The sequence below is a fragment of the Podarcis vaucheri genome (genome assembly GCF_965113315.1).
Source record: "Podarcis vaucheri genome assembly, chromosome: 3".
Classification (NCBI taxonomy): domain Eukaryota; kingdom Metazoa; phylum Chordata; class Lepidosauria; order Squamata; family Lacertidae; genus Podarcis; species Podarcis vaucheri.
Window position 1 is genome coordinate 16,806,190 of NC_138761.1, and position 17,831 is coordinate 16,824,020.

At 40.6% G+C, this 17,831-nt stretch overlaps 1 protein-coding gene across 2 annotated transcripts in view; it reads left to right on the top strand.

Annotated features, from left to right (window-relative positions):
• Window positions 1-17,831, top strand: part of FBXO11 (F-box protein 11) — a 76,738-nt gene that overhangs the window by 57,523 nt on the left and 1,384 nt on the right. For both annotated transcript variants that reach the window (XM_082217445.1, XM_082217444.1), the window contains exons 8-22: window positions 3,629-3,735; window positions 3,828-3,939; window positions 4,813-4,919; window positions 5,019-5,156; window positions 7,805-8,022; window positions 8,701-8,786; window positions 8,875-8,969; window positions 9,970-10,092; window positions 11,888-11,973; window positions 13,462-13,538; window positions 13,632-13,775; window positions 14,290-14,400; window positions 16,671-16,778; window positions 17,507-17,615; window positions 17,710-17,808. In XM_082217445.1, coding sequence (XP_082073571.1) covers window positions 3,629-3,735; window positions 3,828-3,939; window positions 4,813-4,919; window positions 5,019-5,156; window positions 7,805-8,022; window positions 8,701-8,786; window positions 8,875-8,969; window positions 9,970-10,092; window positions 11,888-11,973; window positions 13,462-13,538; window positions 13,632-13,775; window positions 14,290-14,400; window positions 16,671-16,778; window positions 17,507-17,615; window positions 17,710-17,808 — 1,720 coding nt within the window. The remainder of the gene's footprint in view (window positions 1-3,628; window positions 3,736-3,827; window positions 3,940-4,812; window positions 4,920-5,018; window positions 5,157-7,804; window positions 8,023-8,700; window positions 8,787-8,874; window positions 8,970-9,969; window positions 10,093-11,887; window positions 11,974-13,461; window positions 13,539-13,631; window positions 13,776-14,289; window positions 14,401-16,670; window positions 16,779-17,506; window positions 17,616-17,709; window positions 17,809-17,831) is intronic.

The window sequence follows — 17,831 nt, forward strand, 5'->3', positions numbered from 1 at the left end:
GGCCACCGAGACCACATAACACTGGTCTTGAAAGACCTACATTGGCTCCCAGTACGTTTCCGAGCACAATTCAAAGTGTTGGTGCTGACCTTTAAAACCCTAAACGGCCTCGGCCCAGTATACCTGAAGGAGCGTCTCCACCCCCATCATTCTGCCAGGACACTTGAGGTCCAGTGCTGAGGGCCTTCTGGCGGTTCCCTCGCTGTGAGAAGGCAAGTTGCAGGGAACCAGGCAGAGGGCCTTCTCGGTGGCAGCACCTGCCCTGTGGAACGCCCTCCCACCAAATGTCAAAGAGAAAAACAACTAAAAATAACTATTTTAGAAGACATCTGAAGGCAGCCCTGCTTAGGGACGCTTTTAATGTTTAATAGACTATGGTATTTTAATATTTTCTTGGAAGCCCCCCCGGAGCTGGTTTCCCCAGCCAGATGGGCAGGGTATAAATATATTATTATTATTATTATTATTATTATTATTATTATTATTATTATTATTATTCAGCCTATCACTTTGCGTATCAACTTATGGGACTTCCTTTATGTCATGCTGTAGTTCATCATCATCATCATCATTTTATTTGTATGCTGCCTTTCCATAGTTAGAACAATGCTCAAGGCGGCTTACAACATGACAAGATTTACATAATTACCAACATAACAAAAGTCACAAACAATAAATAAAACACATCAAAAGGTACACAACCAAATGGGGAAAAAATTTCAATTTAAAAGGACATAAAAAAATAAAACTTATTTTAAAAAGGAGCCCTCTCTATCAAGCAGCAGCAGCAACAGTCCTTTATGGAGCCAGTCAGGCCCCACCCCAAGCCAGGTGGAAAGAGGCAGAGCAGGGCCCTTCTGGCTCCCAGCAGGTTAGCCCCAACTTGTTTAGCCCCAAAGATCATGGCGAATACTCGCTCTCAGCCCTGAATCGTGCAGCTGACTTGTTTCTGCTTAGATAAAGGTCACAAAGTACAGAACAATTGCCCAAACAGAATGAATGCCAATCTACAGCTAATGAATGTCTTTGTTCTTCTGTCTGTGGTGATGATACATAAGGTGTGTATCTAATGCTGTAGAAAGATATATAATTACTAGAGCGATTACTTGCAGACAAACAATGTTAATCAAAAGAAAATACTCTTTCAGTTAGATGACAGCAGGCATACAGGAACCAACTACTGTGGCAGCAAGGCTGGGATTTTCCACGAATCTGGAGCCCAACCATGCTGCCCAGAAATAAGGGGTAGGTGGAGAATGGCAGGTATCTTTGCTTACTTCTCTCTCAGCTTGTCAGTTAAAGAGCTCCTTCCTTGAGAGAGAACTATGGTATTTGATTTCTTTTTTCCTATTAGTTGGTGTCTGTGTGGTGTGTTTGCCTATTCCCTTTTAACCAGCTATTTAAAGTAGTTTGCTTGTTCTGCTTTATTTATTTGCAGCATTTTTCTAGAAAGTGTGCACAATATTTTTAAACCATAAAACATAGCTGTCAACGTTCCCCTTTTTTAAAGGGAAATTCCCTTATTCCGAATAGGATTCCTTGCAAGAAAAGGGAAAAGTTGACAGCTATGCATAAAATAAAAATAATTGTAACATGAATAGAAAATCGATCACTGATTAAAACAATGTCAGAATAAAGCTAGTAGGCCTCAAGGTCTAAAATCATTCAAACGGTGCCTAGCGAAATAAAAATGTCTTCACCGCACACCAAAAAGACTACACTGTTAGGTGTCGGGTGAGCTTCCACTGAAAAGTTCTCTTTGCTAGCCATGTGCCTTGTCTTGATCAGCAGGGACACTTCAACAAGGGCCTCTGAAGATGTTCTTAGGGTCTATGCAGGTATTTGTGAGCAGAGGTAACCCCATAACTTTGTATTTGTCCCAGAAATGAACTGGAAGCCAGTGCAAACGATGAAGTAGTTGTGTAAGATGAGCGTATTGACCAGCTTTGCTGCTCTGTGTCTGATAATCTGAACTTTCTGGACCATGTTCAGAAGCAGTGCAGTCATAGTAAGCCAGGCAAGTTGTTACGAGATGCAGTTGGTAGGTCAGCCTAAGATGATGCGAGGTGCTTTGAGACCACATACCCTTTCAGCAACAATACTGGCTGCAAGAGCACAATTGGTCTACGAATCTGATCCCTTGGGGGAAGTTCAGCCCCCTCCAAAACAAATTGGATACCATTCATCTGGGGCAATCAACAGTATTTACATCTTGTTTGGATTGACTATTACCACTTTGCTTGGAAGTATTAAGAGGAGAAATTCTAAAGCTGCGTGAAATAAATATTTTCTATACTGAACCTAGCTTGTAGGTCCTTTCATTGTGACTGATACTTAAGTTGCAAACTTGCACTTCCGCCATCAAAATGAGAATGTTGGATTGTGGCTTTCTGCTCCCCCTGCTGGCCTCTTAAGAATAGCACACGTGTTCTTGAAAAAACATCTGACTTCTTCAACCAACTCAATACAGTCGTACCTTGGTTCTAGAACAGAATGCATTCCGGAAGTCCATTTGACTGCAGCCAATCGGAAGCCACGCCAGACATTCGGCATCCGAAAATCATTTGAAATCTGGAACACTCACTTCTGGTTTTTGATCATTTGGGAGACAAAATGTACGAGTTCCGAGGCGTTCAGCAACCTCGGTACGACTGTATATTGGTTTATACTAATTTGGATACTAGTAAATGTTGGTGTTCATTTGTTGTAATCTGCCTTTTAAAAAAGTAGTGAAGAAGTGTGTAAAAAGGTTTTGGAGAAATAAAGAGCCATTAACTAGCATTAAATGTCTTGCAATTTATTCAATAAAGCTAATATTTTAGCTTCATAGTTAAAAATAGAAACAGGGATCTGTTGTCTGTGAGGGATGCTTTAGTAGTATTCTGCATTGAGCAGGGATTGGACTAGATGACCACCAAGGTCCCTTCCCTGCCCATCCCTGATGGTCTAGTGCAGGGGTTGGCATGGTTTACCTCGCCTGGGCCGGTTCACTCCAGCGGAGATCCCTCTGAGGGCTGGATTGTAAGCACGCGTTTCCACGATTTCCGGTGTCTGCACATGCGCAGATGTGTTTTCCGGCACCACGGAAGCAAATGCAGCACATGGGGACTCGCCAAGTGAGTGGCTCAATTCGTGGGCCAGTTAAACAACCCCTGTGGGCTGCTTGTGGCCCACGGGCCTTAGGTTGCTGACCCCTGGTTTAGTGGTCAGGATTTGGCACTCTCACCAAGGTCCCTTCCCACTCCATAATTCTATGAGTCTTAATTTAAAGTATAACATTAAAGCAGATTCTTCAGCAAATACATAATGATTGTTGTAGAAATCGCAGTTGACACTTTATTAATTCTATTAGCTTTTAACTGAAGAAATGTTTCCATCTAAAACCTGGGAGTAGGTCTGTTGAGAATTGGACTTCGATAAAACTTAACAGAAAGATCCTTCTATTTCTTGTAAAATGAACTTACTGAATGAATCTGAGACTGAATGCCTGTACTTAAAGAGCCAGAGCTGTTATCCTGAGTCACAATGGAAGTATAAAGCTTATTGCTGGAACAACGTAATTGTAGGTTGTATCGGAAATATGCTGTGCATTTTCAACCTTCAGCTTTATTACTGTTTCCCCCGCCAGCACCCGGGAAAGTGGCAGATAAGGTCATTATAGAAAACACAAGAGATTCAACCTTTGTCTTCATGGAGGGATCTGAGGATGCTTACGTTGGTTATATGACAATCAGGGTAAGAAACATGGGAGCAAGCACTTAAGTTGAAATTACTTGAGTTGAAAGAAATGGATGGCTTGTAACGAGTTTTATTGTATTTCCTTTCAGTTTAACCCTGATGATAAATCTGCACAACATCACAATGCCCACCACTGCTTAGAGATTACAGTCAACTGCAGCCCAATAATAGACCATTGTATTATTCGAAGTACTTGTACAGGTTAGTAATTTCTCTGTTAGAACTGTCATGAAGTAACAGGTGTACAAGATGCACAAGGGCCGGGTACCAAACAACTAGGCATCTGTCCCGGATGGTGATCAGCAATCCAGCCGTGCCTTCCCCTGCCCATCACTGCTGGAATTGGAAGGCATCTTGACCACTCCCTTCTACCTGCCCTCCCAGAATCATTAACCCACCACCATTCACCCAATATGCAGCTAGGGGATAGGACCACAGAATAGTAAACTAAGACCCAGTACTACACGTGTCCCACACCATCAGAAGTAGACGTTAAATCTCCTAGCTACTCTCCTCCCCCTGTTCTTCCATTAAGGAAGAACTCCACAGTCCCTAGACCACACCTGCATCTGCACAGACACTCATACCTGCAGCTAGATGATACACAGGTCAAACAGCTGTTGTAATGTGCTCTCTCTCTCTCTCTCTCTCTCTCACACACACACACACTTGCTAACTTGAAGAGCAAACCAGGCAAGGACCAGGATGGTGCAAACTCAGCCCCCCCCCAACTCCCTGTTTCTCTGTGGGTCTGCTCACATGGTGTATCTGTGAGTAAGAGAGGTAATGAGTTAGCTGGCTTGGGGCAAGGGCATGCACTGGCCACACAACCCATCCTAAGCCCTCTGCTTTGGCTCAGGATTCATCTGAAGCCATTTCATGCCCCTACTGTCTAGTTTATCCTGAAAGGTTAAGCCAAGATAATTGGCAAGAAGCTAGCTAGCCAAGTTCATTCAGTGTTTCCAAGTTACTTCATTTTCTTTTATTATTTTTAGTGGATGATGCAAGTTGTAGGTCTCTTATGAAGGCAAATCTAATTCCAATTTGAAAATGTAAATGTTGTTTCCTCTTCAGTTGGTTCTGCAGTCTGTGTTAGTGGTCAAGGAGCTTGTCCCACTATCAAGCATTGCAACATCAGTGATTGTGAAAATGTTGGTCTCTACATTACAGATCACGCACAGGTGAACACCCTTTCCCATCCCCCCTCCCTTTTTTTTCCACCTTGCAAAAATAAAATTGCCTGATCCATCTTCATTTTACACTATTTTCTGATATTTTAGGGAATATATGAGGACAATGAGATCTCCAATAATGCATTAGCTGGGATTTGGGTCAAAAACCACGGAAACCCTATTATTAGAAGGAATCATATTCACCATGGGCGCGATGTTGGTGTTTTCACATTTGACCACGGCATGGTAATGTATACTTTTCCTTTTGAGGGGAGCTTATGGGGTGGGTAGGGTGTGCATATTTCTGTGGGGAAAGTGAGTTTTTGTGAGTGTTAAAACAGCTTGTTTTTGTCCACCTGTTTCCAGTTTTGATGGTTTCTCTTTTGCATGGCCCTCAAGCAAATAATGTACATTGGAGAGTATTGAGACCCAGAGCAGAAGTAATGCCTGGTTAGAAGACTGGGAATGTGCAGCAGGTTCCCTCACCCATGTGAATGCCTGCCTCCATTGCCTTATTAGCACAATCTTTGGCGAAGTGCTACATCTTCACAAGTGCTGGCTACCGTTCCTTTTTAAACCAGGGTTTAGAATGGGTGTTTCAGCTGCTTCAAGTATGTCAGCCGCTTGGCACAATAGGTACCAAAAAATTGGTACAGTGGTGCCTCGCAAGACGAAATTAATTCGTTCCGCGAGTTTTTTCGTCTTGCGGTTTTTTTCGTCTTGCGAAGCACGGTGTCGGAAAAGTTTTGGAAAAGCTTCAAAAATCACCAAAGTCTTCAAAAACCTCAAAAAAGGCTACCACACCGCATGCTATGAGTTGCTCCTCCAAGTCAAGTCGCAACTGTATTAACAGTTTTAAGAAAGAGGAAACAAACTCGCAAGACGTTTCCGTCTTGTGAAGCAAGCCCATAGGGAAAATCATCTTGCGAAGCAGCTCAAAAAACCAAAAACCCTTTCGTTTTGCGAGTTTTCCATCTTGTGAGGCATTCGTCTTGCGAGGTACCACTGTATTAAAGCAGAAGGACAATACCTCCTCAAAAGCAGGCCACTGAAATTCTGACATTCCCGCCCCACAGGCTAGGTTTTATAATTGGATTTGGAGGTTAGGTCTAGGATTGATATGGGAAAGTGTCTTCTATCCATCACTTGTCTCTTCATACATCTTCAACAATGATAATCACAAGATCATTTTTCTTTGGAGACCTCCCTCAATCTTTGGTTGGTGCATTACATTCAGCTCCTTTCCACAGCATATTTCAAAAACTGGGAACAGAATTCCAATTACACGGAAATTCTTGATGTTTTATTTTCAGCTTGCCCTTCACCTGCTGCTTTGTTCTGAAATTATTGTTTTCCAGTGTTTGCGTTAGTACTTGTTAGGGCTGATTTACATTTGCAGGATATACTTGACATATTATTTTTTTTTAGTTTTGTTAAAGTTTATTTTACTAGCCAAAGGCCATGACAAATCCATACAATCACAAACAGTATAAAATATAACACAGAGGCGATAACAGAGGAACCACCATGGCTACAGTAACTGAGTTTCAATTTAGTCCTCTGAATTCCCCTTACAATTTACAGCTTTTTTTTGCCACCAGAGCCAAAAAGACCTCTTATGTGTCACTACAGCATTGTTGTTACTCAACAGCCACTTTCCTGTACAAACGGGTTTTAGAAAGCTCCGCCTCGGATCTGTGTACAATGGCAATTGCCCTATATGAAAGATGTTTGCCATGAGGCATCAATGTGACAAAATCACCAGGTGTTGACTTTGTAACATTGAACTTTAATGTGAGAATGTGGCCTTGGCATTGACAATTCTACAAGACTCTAGGTTGGTTTCAGATTTAACACTCAGCCATAGTTTCGGATTATGAGGATGAGCCTTGGTGAGTCTTCCGTCCCCTCCTGCTTCAAACCAACCACAATAATTCAAAAGCTTTCACTTCCATTTTAGATTAACCTCCTATTGCTGTGTGGTCTAAGACCAGAGACACCTGGATAGCTCAGCTGGTTAGAGCGTGATTCTGATAACACCAAGGCTGCAGGTTTGGTCCTTATGTGGGGCAGTTGCATATTCCTGCATTGCAGGGGGTTGGACTAGATGATCTTCAGATGATCTTCCTTCCAACTACAATTCTATGATTCTCTGGTTAATCTATGGCTAGTAGAAATAAGGCCATCTAAAGCCACAGCTCATTAAACTGGCTCGCTTTTATTAACTATAGGGAAGATTAACCACAGTGTAGGGTTTGAAAAGCACACAACTTCAGTCTAAAACCTTCTTATCCCCTAGTTGTTACCAGTGGCGTAGCGTGGGGGGTGCAGGGGGGGCTGGCCGCACCGGGCGCAACATCTGGGGGTTAGGGTTAGGGGGCGCAAATCCACGGGTTAGGGGGCGCAAATTACTTGCCTTGCCCCGGGTGCTGACAACCCACGCTACGCCACTGGTTGTTATAGACAGGGTAGCATGTGAGCCATATAACTCACACTGTTTGCAGCTAACATGGCCAATGATCAGGCATGGTGGGTAGTACAAAAAACAACAACTGGGGACATGAGGTTGGAAAAGTCTGTGCTAAATCATAGTTTGTGGTTATGTTTGTGCTAGTATTATGTCCAACTCTGCAACCGAAGAAATAGGCCTGTTTTCTAGTGCAATGCTTGAAGTGCTTTTACAGTTGTTCAGATGGAGCATGTAGTCCTGACTCTTAAAAATTACTCTGTAAGCCAACATGAGCACTTGTAGTTTTAAAGAAATAATAGAACAGTCTAAATGTATTTTTGCGCAGTACCATCTTTATTATAATGTCAGGTAGCTGGGAGCGGGGGGAAAGACACCCAACCGATTATATTTCCTTACCACTCCCCATTTTCTTCCTTGTTTTCAGGGTTATTTTGAAAGCTGCAACATACATAGAAATAGAATAGCAGGTTTTGAAGTGAAAGCTTATGCCAACCCTACAGTAGTTCGTTGTGAAATCCACCATGGTCAAACTGGAGGAATCTATGTTCATGAAAAAGGAAGAGGACAATTTATAGAAAATAAGATCTATGCAAACAATTTTGCAGGTGTATGGATTACTTCAAACAGTGACCCAACAATAAGGTACCTGTCTTTATTTTGGCCTAGATTCTCAAGCCCTTGGATGGAAGTGGGGACTGGCCCACCCTCTGTGGGCCATTTTTGACAAATGGGTAGCGTCACCACCTGTCAGTCACCTGGTATCATATGACATCAGGTAATTCAACTTCAGTTGAAGAATCAGCAGTGCACTCTTTAAGTGCTCTCTGGATTCTTCTTCTGTAGCCCCAGCTTGAATTCAAGCTGTGGCTACCAAAGATTTCAGCCAAAAGAAGAATTCAAGTCTTATTTCTTGCTAGGGATTGGCTCCACTTGAGAGTTCTGACCCTATTCAGCAGGTCCTGCATTTGGAATCAAATTTAGAAGGCACCAGACGCAAGTCCTGCATTCAGAGGAAATATCAGAGGCTCATCAAAGGAAACATGGATGGCATTGTAGTGTGTGTTGCCACTGATATTTGAGGATCATCTGATTTCTAAGCTATCATGCAAGTCCAGCCCCGTAAGCTTTCTAGATGGGGACTACCTGGGAACGTCATAGAAACCATTCTAAGCTGTTAGAGTGAAGAACAGTGTTATGTGTAATAAAAACGAATTAGTCTTCCATTTAGAAGCCACAGTTCTGTGTATACTGTACAGCCTATGTACATTTAGATTATGTGGTGCTTGACAACTTCTGTTTTCTCTGGCTTTTGCACCTTAGGGGTAATGCAATTTTCAATGGGAATCAAGGTGGAGTCTACATATTTGGTGATGGAAGAGGCCTTATTGAAGGAAATGACATATATGGTAAAAAAATGAATATTTGCTTTGCTGCATTTGATACTCCTTGTGTCCTTGGGCCGCATTTTTCTTCATACTTAACCTCTTTTAACAGGAAATGCATTAGCAGGGATACAGATTCGGACTAACAGCTGTCCCATTGTTCGACACAACAAGATTCATGATGGCCAACATGGCGGTATTTATGTGGTGAGCATCTCTGTGTGGTTTTGATGTGAACTCAGAAATATTTTCGCTGGAGCCCTTTTCAGGCATTCAAAATGTGGAATGTAAACGTGTGGTTGGGGAAAGAACCTGGAAGGGAAAGCTTGTTAAACATATTAATCTGGAAGGGTTTTTTTTAAAAAATGTTTGCTTGAAAGTGTTGGCAGTTTGGCATCTATAACTCCTAAACGTTTGAAAACTTGTCTTGTGTTACTAGGACACTTTAAGTCTCCCCAAAATAAAGAAGTCATGATTAGGCCACAAATTGATGTTGGAGCCTGATTGTCAACCTGTATAATTTAGATTGCTGATATTACACTTTTCTTTCTTATGCTATATATGAAAGCATTTAAAAGAGGGTTTTAAAAATTCATGGGGGGTAAGGCTATATTCTATCTCCACTGTCAGAGGCAATATGCCTCTATATCAGTTGCTGGGAGGTGCTGATGAGGAGAGAGTGTTGCACTTGGGACCTGCTTGCAGGCTTCACCTAGCATCTGGCTCTGGCTTCTATGAGAGCAGGATCCTGGACCAGATGGGCTTTCGGTCTGATCCAGCAGGGTTGCTCTTACATTCATATTTCCCAACATTGGCTAACTGTGATCTTGATAAATTAAAGCATTGAAGCAGATTCACTCTTCTAATAGTAAACTAAAATGGAGAGATTGTAGGCAAAAACATGTCGTTAAGGAACTAGTGGGAAATATCTGCATGCTTGGTATAACTTTGAGGGTTTCAAAAGTAAAAAAAACAAACGAAACTTTTTTTAAAATTAAGGGGTGATCCCCAAACACCCCAGTGAGGACTAAGTAAGCATGCTCAGTAACCACCGAATGGTGAGTTACAGTTGGAAAAGAAAAATTAACTGGCTACAAAGAGAGTTGAAGGAACAGGGCTGCAGCTGACAAAGGAGGTAGGAACATTTAAAAATAAACCTTTTTTTGCAGGTCCTGCTATTGTTTACCAGTTTTTGTTTTGCTTTCAGCATGAAAAAGGCCAAGGTGTGATTGAAGAAAACGAAGTTTACAGTAATACCTTGGCTGGAGTCTGGGTGACAACAGGAAGCACGCCAGTGCTGAGAAGAAATAGAATACATAGTGGTAAACAGGTACGTCCCACCTTACTATGTGGTTGGCAGTAATACTGATTTCAAACTCTTTACCAGATGGCTGGATTTTTTTTAAAAAATGTGAAATTTAAAGAAATAACATTTGGATTTTTTGCATTCCAAATTGCATGGTTTCTTTAAAAGTGAAAATACTATTAGTTGCATCCACTTAAGTCCTACTTAGAGCAGACCCATTGAAATAAATGTTCTTGAGTTAGTCAAGTCCATTCGTTTCAGTGGACTTTTGTCTTGAGTTTTACTTAATTGGATATTAGACAAAGACACTGTGAGTGATTCCCAGGTCCAAGTATTGGGACTTAACCTGCTTTAGATATATTTGCACTCCCTCTGAAAGAACAGGCACACTGTTTAGAAGGCCTCTTGGAACCTTCTGCATCAGCCTCCATTGTGAAGAACACCTATCACCAGCCTTGGTTGGTATGTCAACTGTGCCCTTTCCTAGACATAGATAGCTTGGCCTCTGTGACTCATGAACTGGTAGCCTAACATTTATACTCCTGTCATGCCCTGTGTGGAGCTTCTCTTGCAACTGGTGTGGAGGCTGCAGCTGATGCAGGATGCTGCAGCCCACCTGGTGAGTGGGGCTGCTTACCAGGCACATATCATGCCAGTGTTAAGGGACTTTGCCCTGTCTGCCTATTAGCCACTGAGCAAGTTTTAAGCTCTTGTTACTTAGATATAAAACCTTTAAAGACTCTGAACCAGGTCACCCAGAAAGACTGGCTTCCCCTCCATTGCCCAGAAAGGACAATAAATTCAACAGGTGTGGAATCCTCCTATTCTTGACGCACCCTGGTGATTGGCTTGTGGTGACGCAGAGGGGGCTATTTCACAGGTGGCCGCAGTGTTATGGAGTGCACACTCTGCTGAAATGTGGCCGGCCCCATCTGTGTTGGCATTCTGGCTCCGGAAGATGCAGCTGTTTGGGATTGTTTCATTGCATATTTCAATCATGGACATTTATTTTGTTTAATGGCATTGTTTGTGTATTTTAAATGTGGTGTATTTTCAATTCTGTATTTTAACAGTGTTGTGCAGTAGGTTATTTTTGTTTTGTGAACAGTTTAGAAACTATTTTGGCATCCAGCGGTATATGAATAGATATAACAATACAACCCAGTATTCTCTTAAGCCACTGTTAAGTAATGTGGATGTAAGCATGTTAGCTCTGCAGTTATTCACAATCTAAACTGAATCGGTGTCTGTATTAGATTCATGTTGTATGAGGCTTTTCTTTCTAATTGAAAAACCAGTTTGATCATTTCTCAGATATGAATATTTACACTATGCCTCCCAAACACAGGCATTTCATTTTTACCTGATGAAAATAAACTGTTCTTGTTTGCTCAATAAGCAGAAAGGAGCAACGCTGGGAACAAGAAAAGAAAAATCCCAGTGCGATGGTTCCTATATTCCCATATTTAACTTTACCAAGTCTCATGTATGGGATGCTGGTCATAATTATGAAAGACCCTGTATAGGAATATTTTAAGTACAATCTCTCTACAGGTTAAAAAAAGGGAAAGCATGCAAAATGTATACAGAGTAACAATACAGAGTGAGGCCTGGTTATAAAAATAAAAGTGTAAATAAAACTATTTTACCTGTTTTACTAGTAGTCAAATTTACACGATTGTCCAGGAAATACACGAAGTAGTATTAGTGAGATACTTGATTTAATCAACCTCTTTTCTTCCCGGTTTAAATCATGGCTTTAAATTGCCATGATAAAAAAAATAATTTACCATTTCCCAATGTCTCTTTAATGCTCCAGGTTGGTGTTTATTTCTATGACAATGGACATGGAGTGCTGGAGGACAATGATATCTATAACCATATGTACTCAGGGGTTCAAATCAGGTAAAGTATATCTTCATTTGTTTTGCTTCAAAATGTTTTTAATATATAAACCAGTTGTCTTAAGTCAGTGAATTGTCAACTTTTCTCACCATCTTAACAATTGCACTTCATATGTTACTTTAGATTTGGCTGTTTTTCTTTTCTGTCCACTGGCAGTATTATTATGTGGTAGTAGCTCTTATCTTGGGCTTGAAATTGTTGGAAGTGTCAGACCCATGTCTTTCAATGACTAGTTTTGTATTTGGCCTGGGAGACCGATTCTGTTCCAGGAGTGGAAAAGCAATTTCCTCTGAACTCCTAAGATGCCAGCACTGGAGTGGAGAGAGTCCAGTGCCCTGGCGAGGATACAAATCACCCCGTTCCTGGTCATCAGAATAATTATTTGATGAGAAGGGATGGTGTGATAATTAAGCTACCTCTGTGGGCATATAAGAGAATGAATGTTGGGTGGTCACACCTAGAGAGCTGGCCATGAGTGAGTGCAACCCCAAGCCAAGGAGCTTAGCAACCCCTGTTCTGATCTAACATTTGTCAAGGCTTTATTGGATGACCTCAGAGTAAGTCCATGTCTTTTATCCTCATTTTTTTATCTGCAAAATAGGAGTTCATTTTACAGAGTTCTTGGTTTTCATCAAAAAATTAAAACACACTTAGTTCACCAAGTGGGCCATATGAATTATATTTTCCCTTCCCTTTTAAACACAGTGAAGAGCTGCAGGCTGATGAAAAAGAATGGCAAAGTCCTTCCGTGCACACAAGCAGTTTCTTAACTTTCATCATAGAGCATACTTGAAAGATTTTTTTCCATAGCTAAAAATACTCTTCAGTTTCTCAGCTTTTCAGGGTGTGGGATAGAGTCACTTTAGAACACGAGAGGTGCCATAAAAAATTAATTGTAGACATATAAGCCCCATTATATCCATTGTTCTTTATACTACAGTATAAAGATATACTAGATGTTTTCAGATGATAGGTACACGAGGGCTGAGACTAAAAGGGTGGGGGTGAGAGTGTTCACAATTATTTCCAGTAATATTGAAAAGGAGTGGGTAATATTATAAGGGTGTGGGAATGCTAGCCAAAAGAATTGCACCTTAATTAAGAATTTAAGCTCCCCCTTCAGTATTTAAAAAATAAAATAAAAAGAAGAGAACATCTGGTGCAGCCATGTACATACTTTCAGAACCTTTATCTGCTAGAACATTACTTTGTGAGTCTGGATTTGGTTCATAGCATAGGAGAGATTCTGCCTTCAGCTAAACAGGGATCTCGTGGTCTCAGGGATTGTTTTCTATACATGGTGAGAGGGGCAGGTATAAGAAGAAATGTATGAGTGCCTGGCGTACTCTAGGCTTATCATGCAGGTACTTAAATCTTTCTTGATTGTACAATGCTGATAATGCTTTTTAAATCATCAAATGTAGTTCATGTCACTTGAACAAAATAATAAGCTATTTCTGAGTAACCTCTTTGTTTGCTTATGTACAGAACTGGAAGCAACCCCAAAATTAGGCGCAACAAAATTTGGGGAGGCCAGAATGGTGGGATTCTTGTTTATAATTCTGGTAAGCTTCCCCTCTACTTCATTCTTACAATTTAAAATATGAGGCTGTTTCACCCTAATGCAAAATCTTGATGTTTTATTTTATGTTTGAAAGGGCTCGGCTTTATAGAAGACAATGAAATTTTTGATAACGCAATGGCTGGAGTTTGGATTAAGACAGACAGCAATCCCACATTAAGAAGAAACAAAATCCATGATGGAAGAGATGGAGGCATCTGTATATTTAATGGGGGCAGAGGTACTAGTCCACTCACTTTTATCAAGTTTACTTTTAGCCAGAGTGATGCCTTTTAAAAATAAAATGAAGTCTCTGTTCTCTTTAATCAACTGTCACTGTGACCATATTTTGATCCTTTGGGAAGCTGTTTAGTCATATATAATATAAAAAGGAGCTGTGATTCTCTGTTTAGCCACCAAGAATATGTCTGCATTGCAGGATCAAAATTTCACTAGCTAAACTGTGGTCTTTTCTGGGAGTTCCAAATTGTGGTTGAAGAAAGAATATGTAAAACCCTTTCTTCCTGTTCAGATAACCAAGCTACATTTTTGTAATTCAAATAGCTGTTGGAGTTCAGCTAATTCCACTTTCTGCAGAAAACATTTATGTTAATATTTGAATATGTCTATATTCCACGTGTTAAAAAGCAATATATCTACCATCACCCCGAACAATTACTGTACTCAGTATTTATTTATTTTCTGTGCTTGTAAACAAAACAAATTTCAAACTGATTATTTTTGTTCTGTCTTAGGTCTCCTTGAAGAGAATGATATCTTTAGGAATGCACAAGCTGGGGTCCTTATCAGCACAAATAGTCATCCTGTGTTAAGAAAAAATAGAATATTTGATGGATTTGCTGCTGGTTTGTATTTGATTTATATTGTCTTTATCTCAGAATAGTGTTAAGACATCAGATCTAGGAGTGTTTCAGTCATTTGCAAATATTCTGATATTTCATAATGTCTTAAAATCACCAGTGAACTTTGTCCAGATATTCACCAGTGAATATTGCCCAAAATATCAGTGGTGGTTTTCTTTTTTCTCCCTTAAAAACTACTGGTTAGCCAGGCCACCCATGTTTTAAATGGCCAACATTTTGGACAGGAGGAAGAGAGACCACATTTTGCCAGAAGTGAATTGCTGAATTAGTAATTTAATAGGCAACTCTTTCTTTCACTGTTGGAGATTTAGACTTTATTTAAATCATTTTGAAACCTCCTTTATATTTCAAAACTTTCATAAAAATGTAAAGCTTTGTGCCTATTTTTCTTTTAAAGTTATAACTTTTCATACATTCAGCGTATTTCTTCCTCCTCCCACCATAAACCATAGGTGATGTCAAGCATTTGTAAATAATGCATAGGCCTTGTTAGTTACATTTCATTTTTTCACTGTGCATTATCATTTGTTTTTTACCAGTGGTTAGGGGCCATAGAAAAGCAGAGTTTTTAGGAAGGATTTACTTTGGTGATCACTTCAATGCAGCCTGTAATTTCTCATAGGACTATAGTATCTGCCCAAGGTGTTATTCTACAAAGCACTCTCATTAATTATTGTTTGATGCATTTCCAGTCATCACTTTGCACAGCCCTCTGTGGCAGAATAATAATAATAATAATAATAATAATAATAATAATAATTTTATACCCATCTAGCTGGGTTTCCACGGGCACTCTGGGAAGTTTACAGCACATATAAAAACACAGTAAAACATCAAACGTTAAAAACTTCCTGATACAGGGCTGCCTTCAGATGTAATAATTTTATTATTATTTTAACCATTCAAGGAATAACTCTGGCCACAGCAAGCATGGTGGCGATGCATCTTTGCTTCCCCACTCATGTCAAATCTTGAAGAAAAAAGTGTATTTGCTAGGCAGAGACAACGTGGAGTAACATGCCACAATACAAACAGCTCCATGATATATCCTGGAGTTGTAACAATGAGGCAAGCTTGGGAGATGATGAGCACAGGGGGAGAGAAACTCCCAACAAATGCAGTTAAACACTGGTACATTCCCGGATCTGAGTGAAGAAAGCGTACTTCACCTCCATTGCCTCCTCTGTTTGTCATTCAGTGGAGTTGATCCAAATAGCTATAGGCCTATACTTACTGGCTCTAGCGAGGTGTTACGAACATAAAATTGCTTGGATCTGCTGTGATCCGGACTCCCCCTTTGGAGCAAGTGCTACAGAGGTGTAAGGAACACTTTTCTTGTCGGCTGTTGTTGGATAGGTTTCAGTTGATTTGGCCCAAGAACGTGTACAGGGTGCTTTGTCAGTTTGTGCAGCTACTGTTAGCCTATAAAATCACGCAAGGAGGAGACAGTGGGTAGGGCCAGGCTAATAATTCATGCTTTGCTTTGAGAAGTGGCGGTAAGACCATTCTTGAAGAAACCTGACTTACGTTTTAGGCCAGCGGCAGATGCCTCCTTGAGAGGGTGGTTGTCAACCAGATCAGGTACTTTCAAAGGAGACTCATTTTTCTAAGTCCAGTTCAATCAAGATTCAGGCCTGCTTTTGGCTCAGAAACTGCCTTGGTCGCCACCCTGGATGATGACTTGTGTTGGGAGAGACAGAGAATGCAATGATCTTGGCATCTTTCAATACCATCAGATTTGGAATCCTCCTGGAATAACCGGCTGAGTTGCGGATTGGGGAAAAGTATTGCAGTGATTCTGATTCTACTTGGACAGCCAGTTCCAGAATGTGGAGGAGATTGTTCAGCCCCCTGATTCTCCAGTATGGGAACCGATTCTGTTTCCCATGCTACTAAACATCTGCATGAAACTGCAGAGTGTGGGGTCATACAGGGTCTGTGGCAATTGACTTGAAGGCCAATAAACTGAAGCTTGATCTAAGACTTAGGTGTTCCTAGGTGGTGGTTTTCCCGTCTAGCTGAATAGTATGCAGCCAGCTCTAGATGAAAACTCTAAAGCGCTATGAATTATTGTTTTAATAAGCAAGTAACTGAGGCAAATAGCATTTTAATACTTTTTTAAGAATGCAGTTTCTGTTAATTAACTAGTATACTATTTCTCTTTGGATAGTACCAGAAGAGTCAAAAAATTGTTGCGACAGCTAAATACGTCAAATTTTCTGCTAAACTAACCTTTCCCCCTCTAATTTAAGGTATTGAAATAACAAATCATGCAACTGCAACTTTAGAAGGCAATCAGATTTTCAATAACCGGTTTGGAGGTTTATTTCTAGCCTCTGGAGTCAATGTGACAATGAAAGGTATGTTGAATTATACTCATTTGTAATTTGTAAATTACTGAAACTCTTTATAAGGGATACTCGGTGAAAATGAAACCCCAAAAGCACCCTCACGTTTAGAAACTTGCTTTGACAGCTTCTAAATTAGCCATTTGTGATCGTTTTGGTAGCTCAGTTTAAACAAACCTCTTCCGTGCAAAACTATTAATGTGTCTTGACATACACACTTCCTAGCAGTGGCAATGTATTTTCTTAGTATTTGTTTTGTGTGAACAGCAGGTGCAGCAATATTGGTGAAGAGTAAGTAGTGTGTTAAAACTTGTACAGTTGTGCCCTGGATCCCGAACACCCTGGAACTCGGATGTTTTGGCTCCCAAACGTCGCAAACCCAGAAGTGATTGTTCCAGTTTGCAAACGTTCTTTTGGAACCCGAACATCCGACGGGGCTTCCGCAGCTTCTGATTGGCCACAGGAGCTTCCTGCTGCCAATCAGAAGCCGTGATTTGGTTTTCAAACATTTTGGAAGTCAAATGGACTTCCCGAATGGGATTCCATTTGATTTCTGAGGTACGGTATGACTGTACTGCAAAAGTCTTCATCGTGCGTAAGCTTAAATCCTAAAGGGATCTTATTTCAGATCAAATCCAGCTGTTGGATCGGAGGTTTTCAGTCAAGCTATGGCTCATGCACTATAGAATGGCTCACTATGCCGCAGTAAACTGTTAAATCTGATCACTGTTTTATTGCAGATAACAAAATAATGAACAATCAAGATGCCATAGAAAAAGCTGTCAGTAGAGGCCAATGTTTATATAAAATATCAAGTTACACCAGCTACCCCATGCATGATTTCTATAGGTAAGCAAGTATGGGATCTACTTTTCCCACAGCTTAATGTTGTTTGCATGTTTAAAAAATGGATCCGTTTTAAATTGTCAACATTGCATTTTAGATGTCACACTTGCAACACCACAGACCGCAACGCCATATGCGTAAACTGTATTAAGAAGTGCCATCAAGGACATGATGTGGAATTTATTAGGCATGATAGGTATGTTGACTACCCCTCGATTG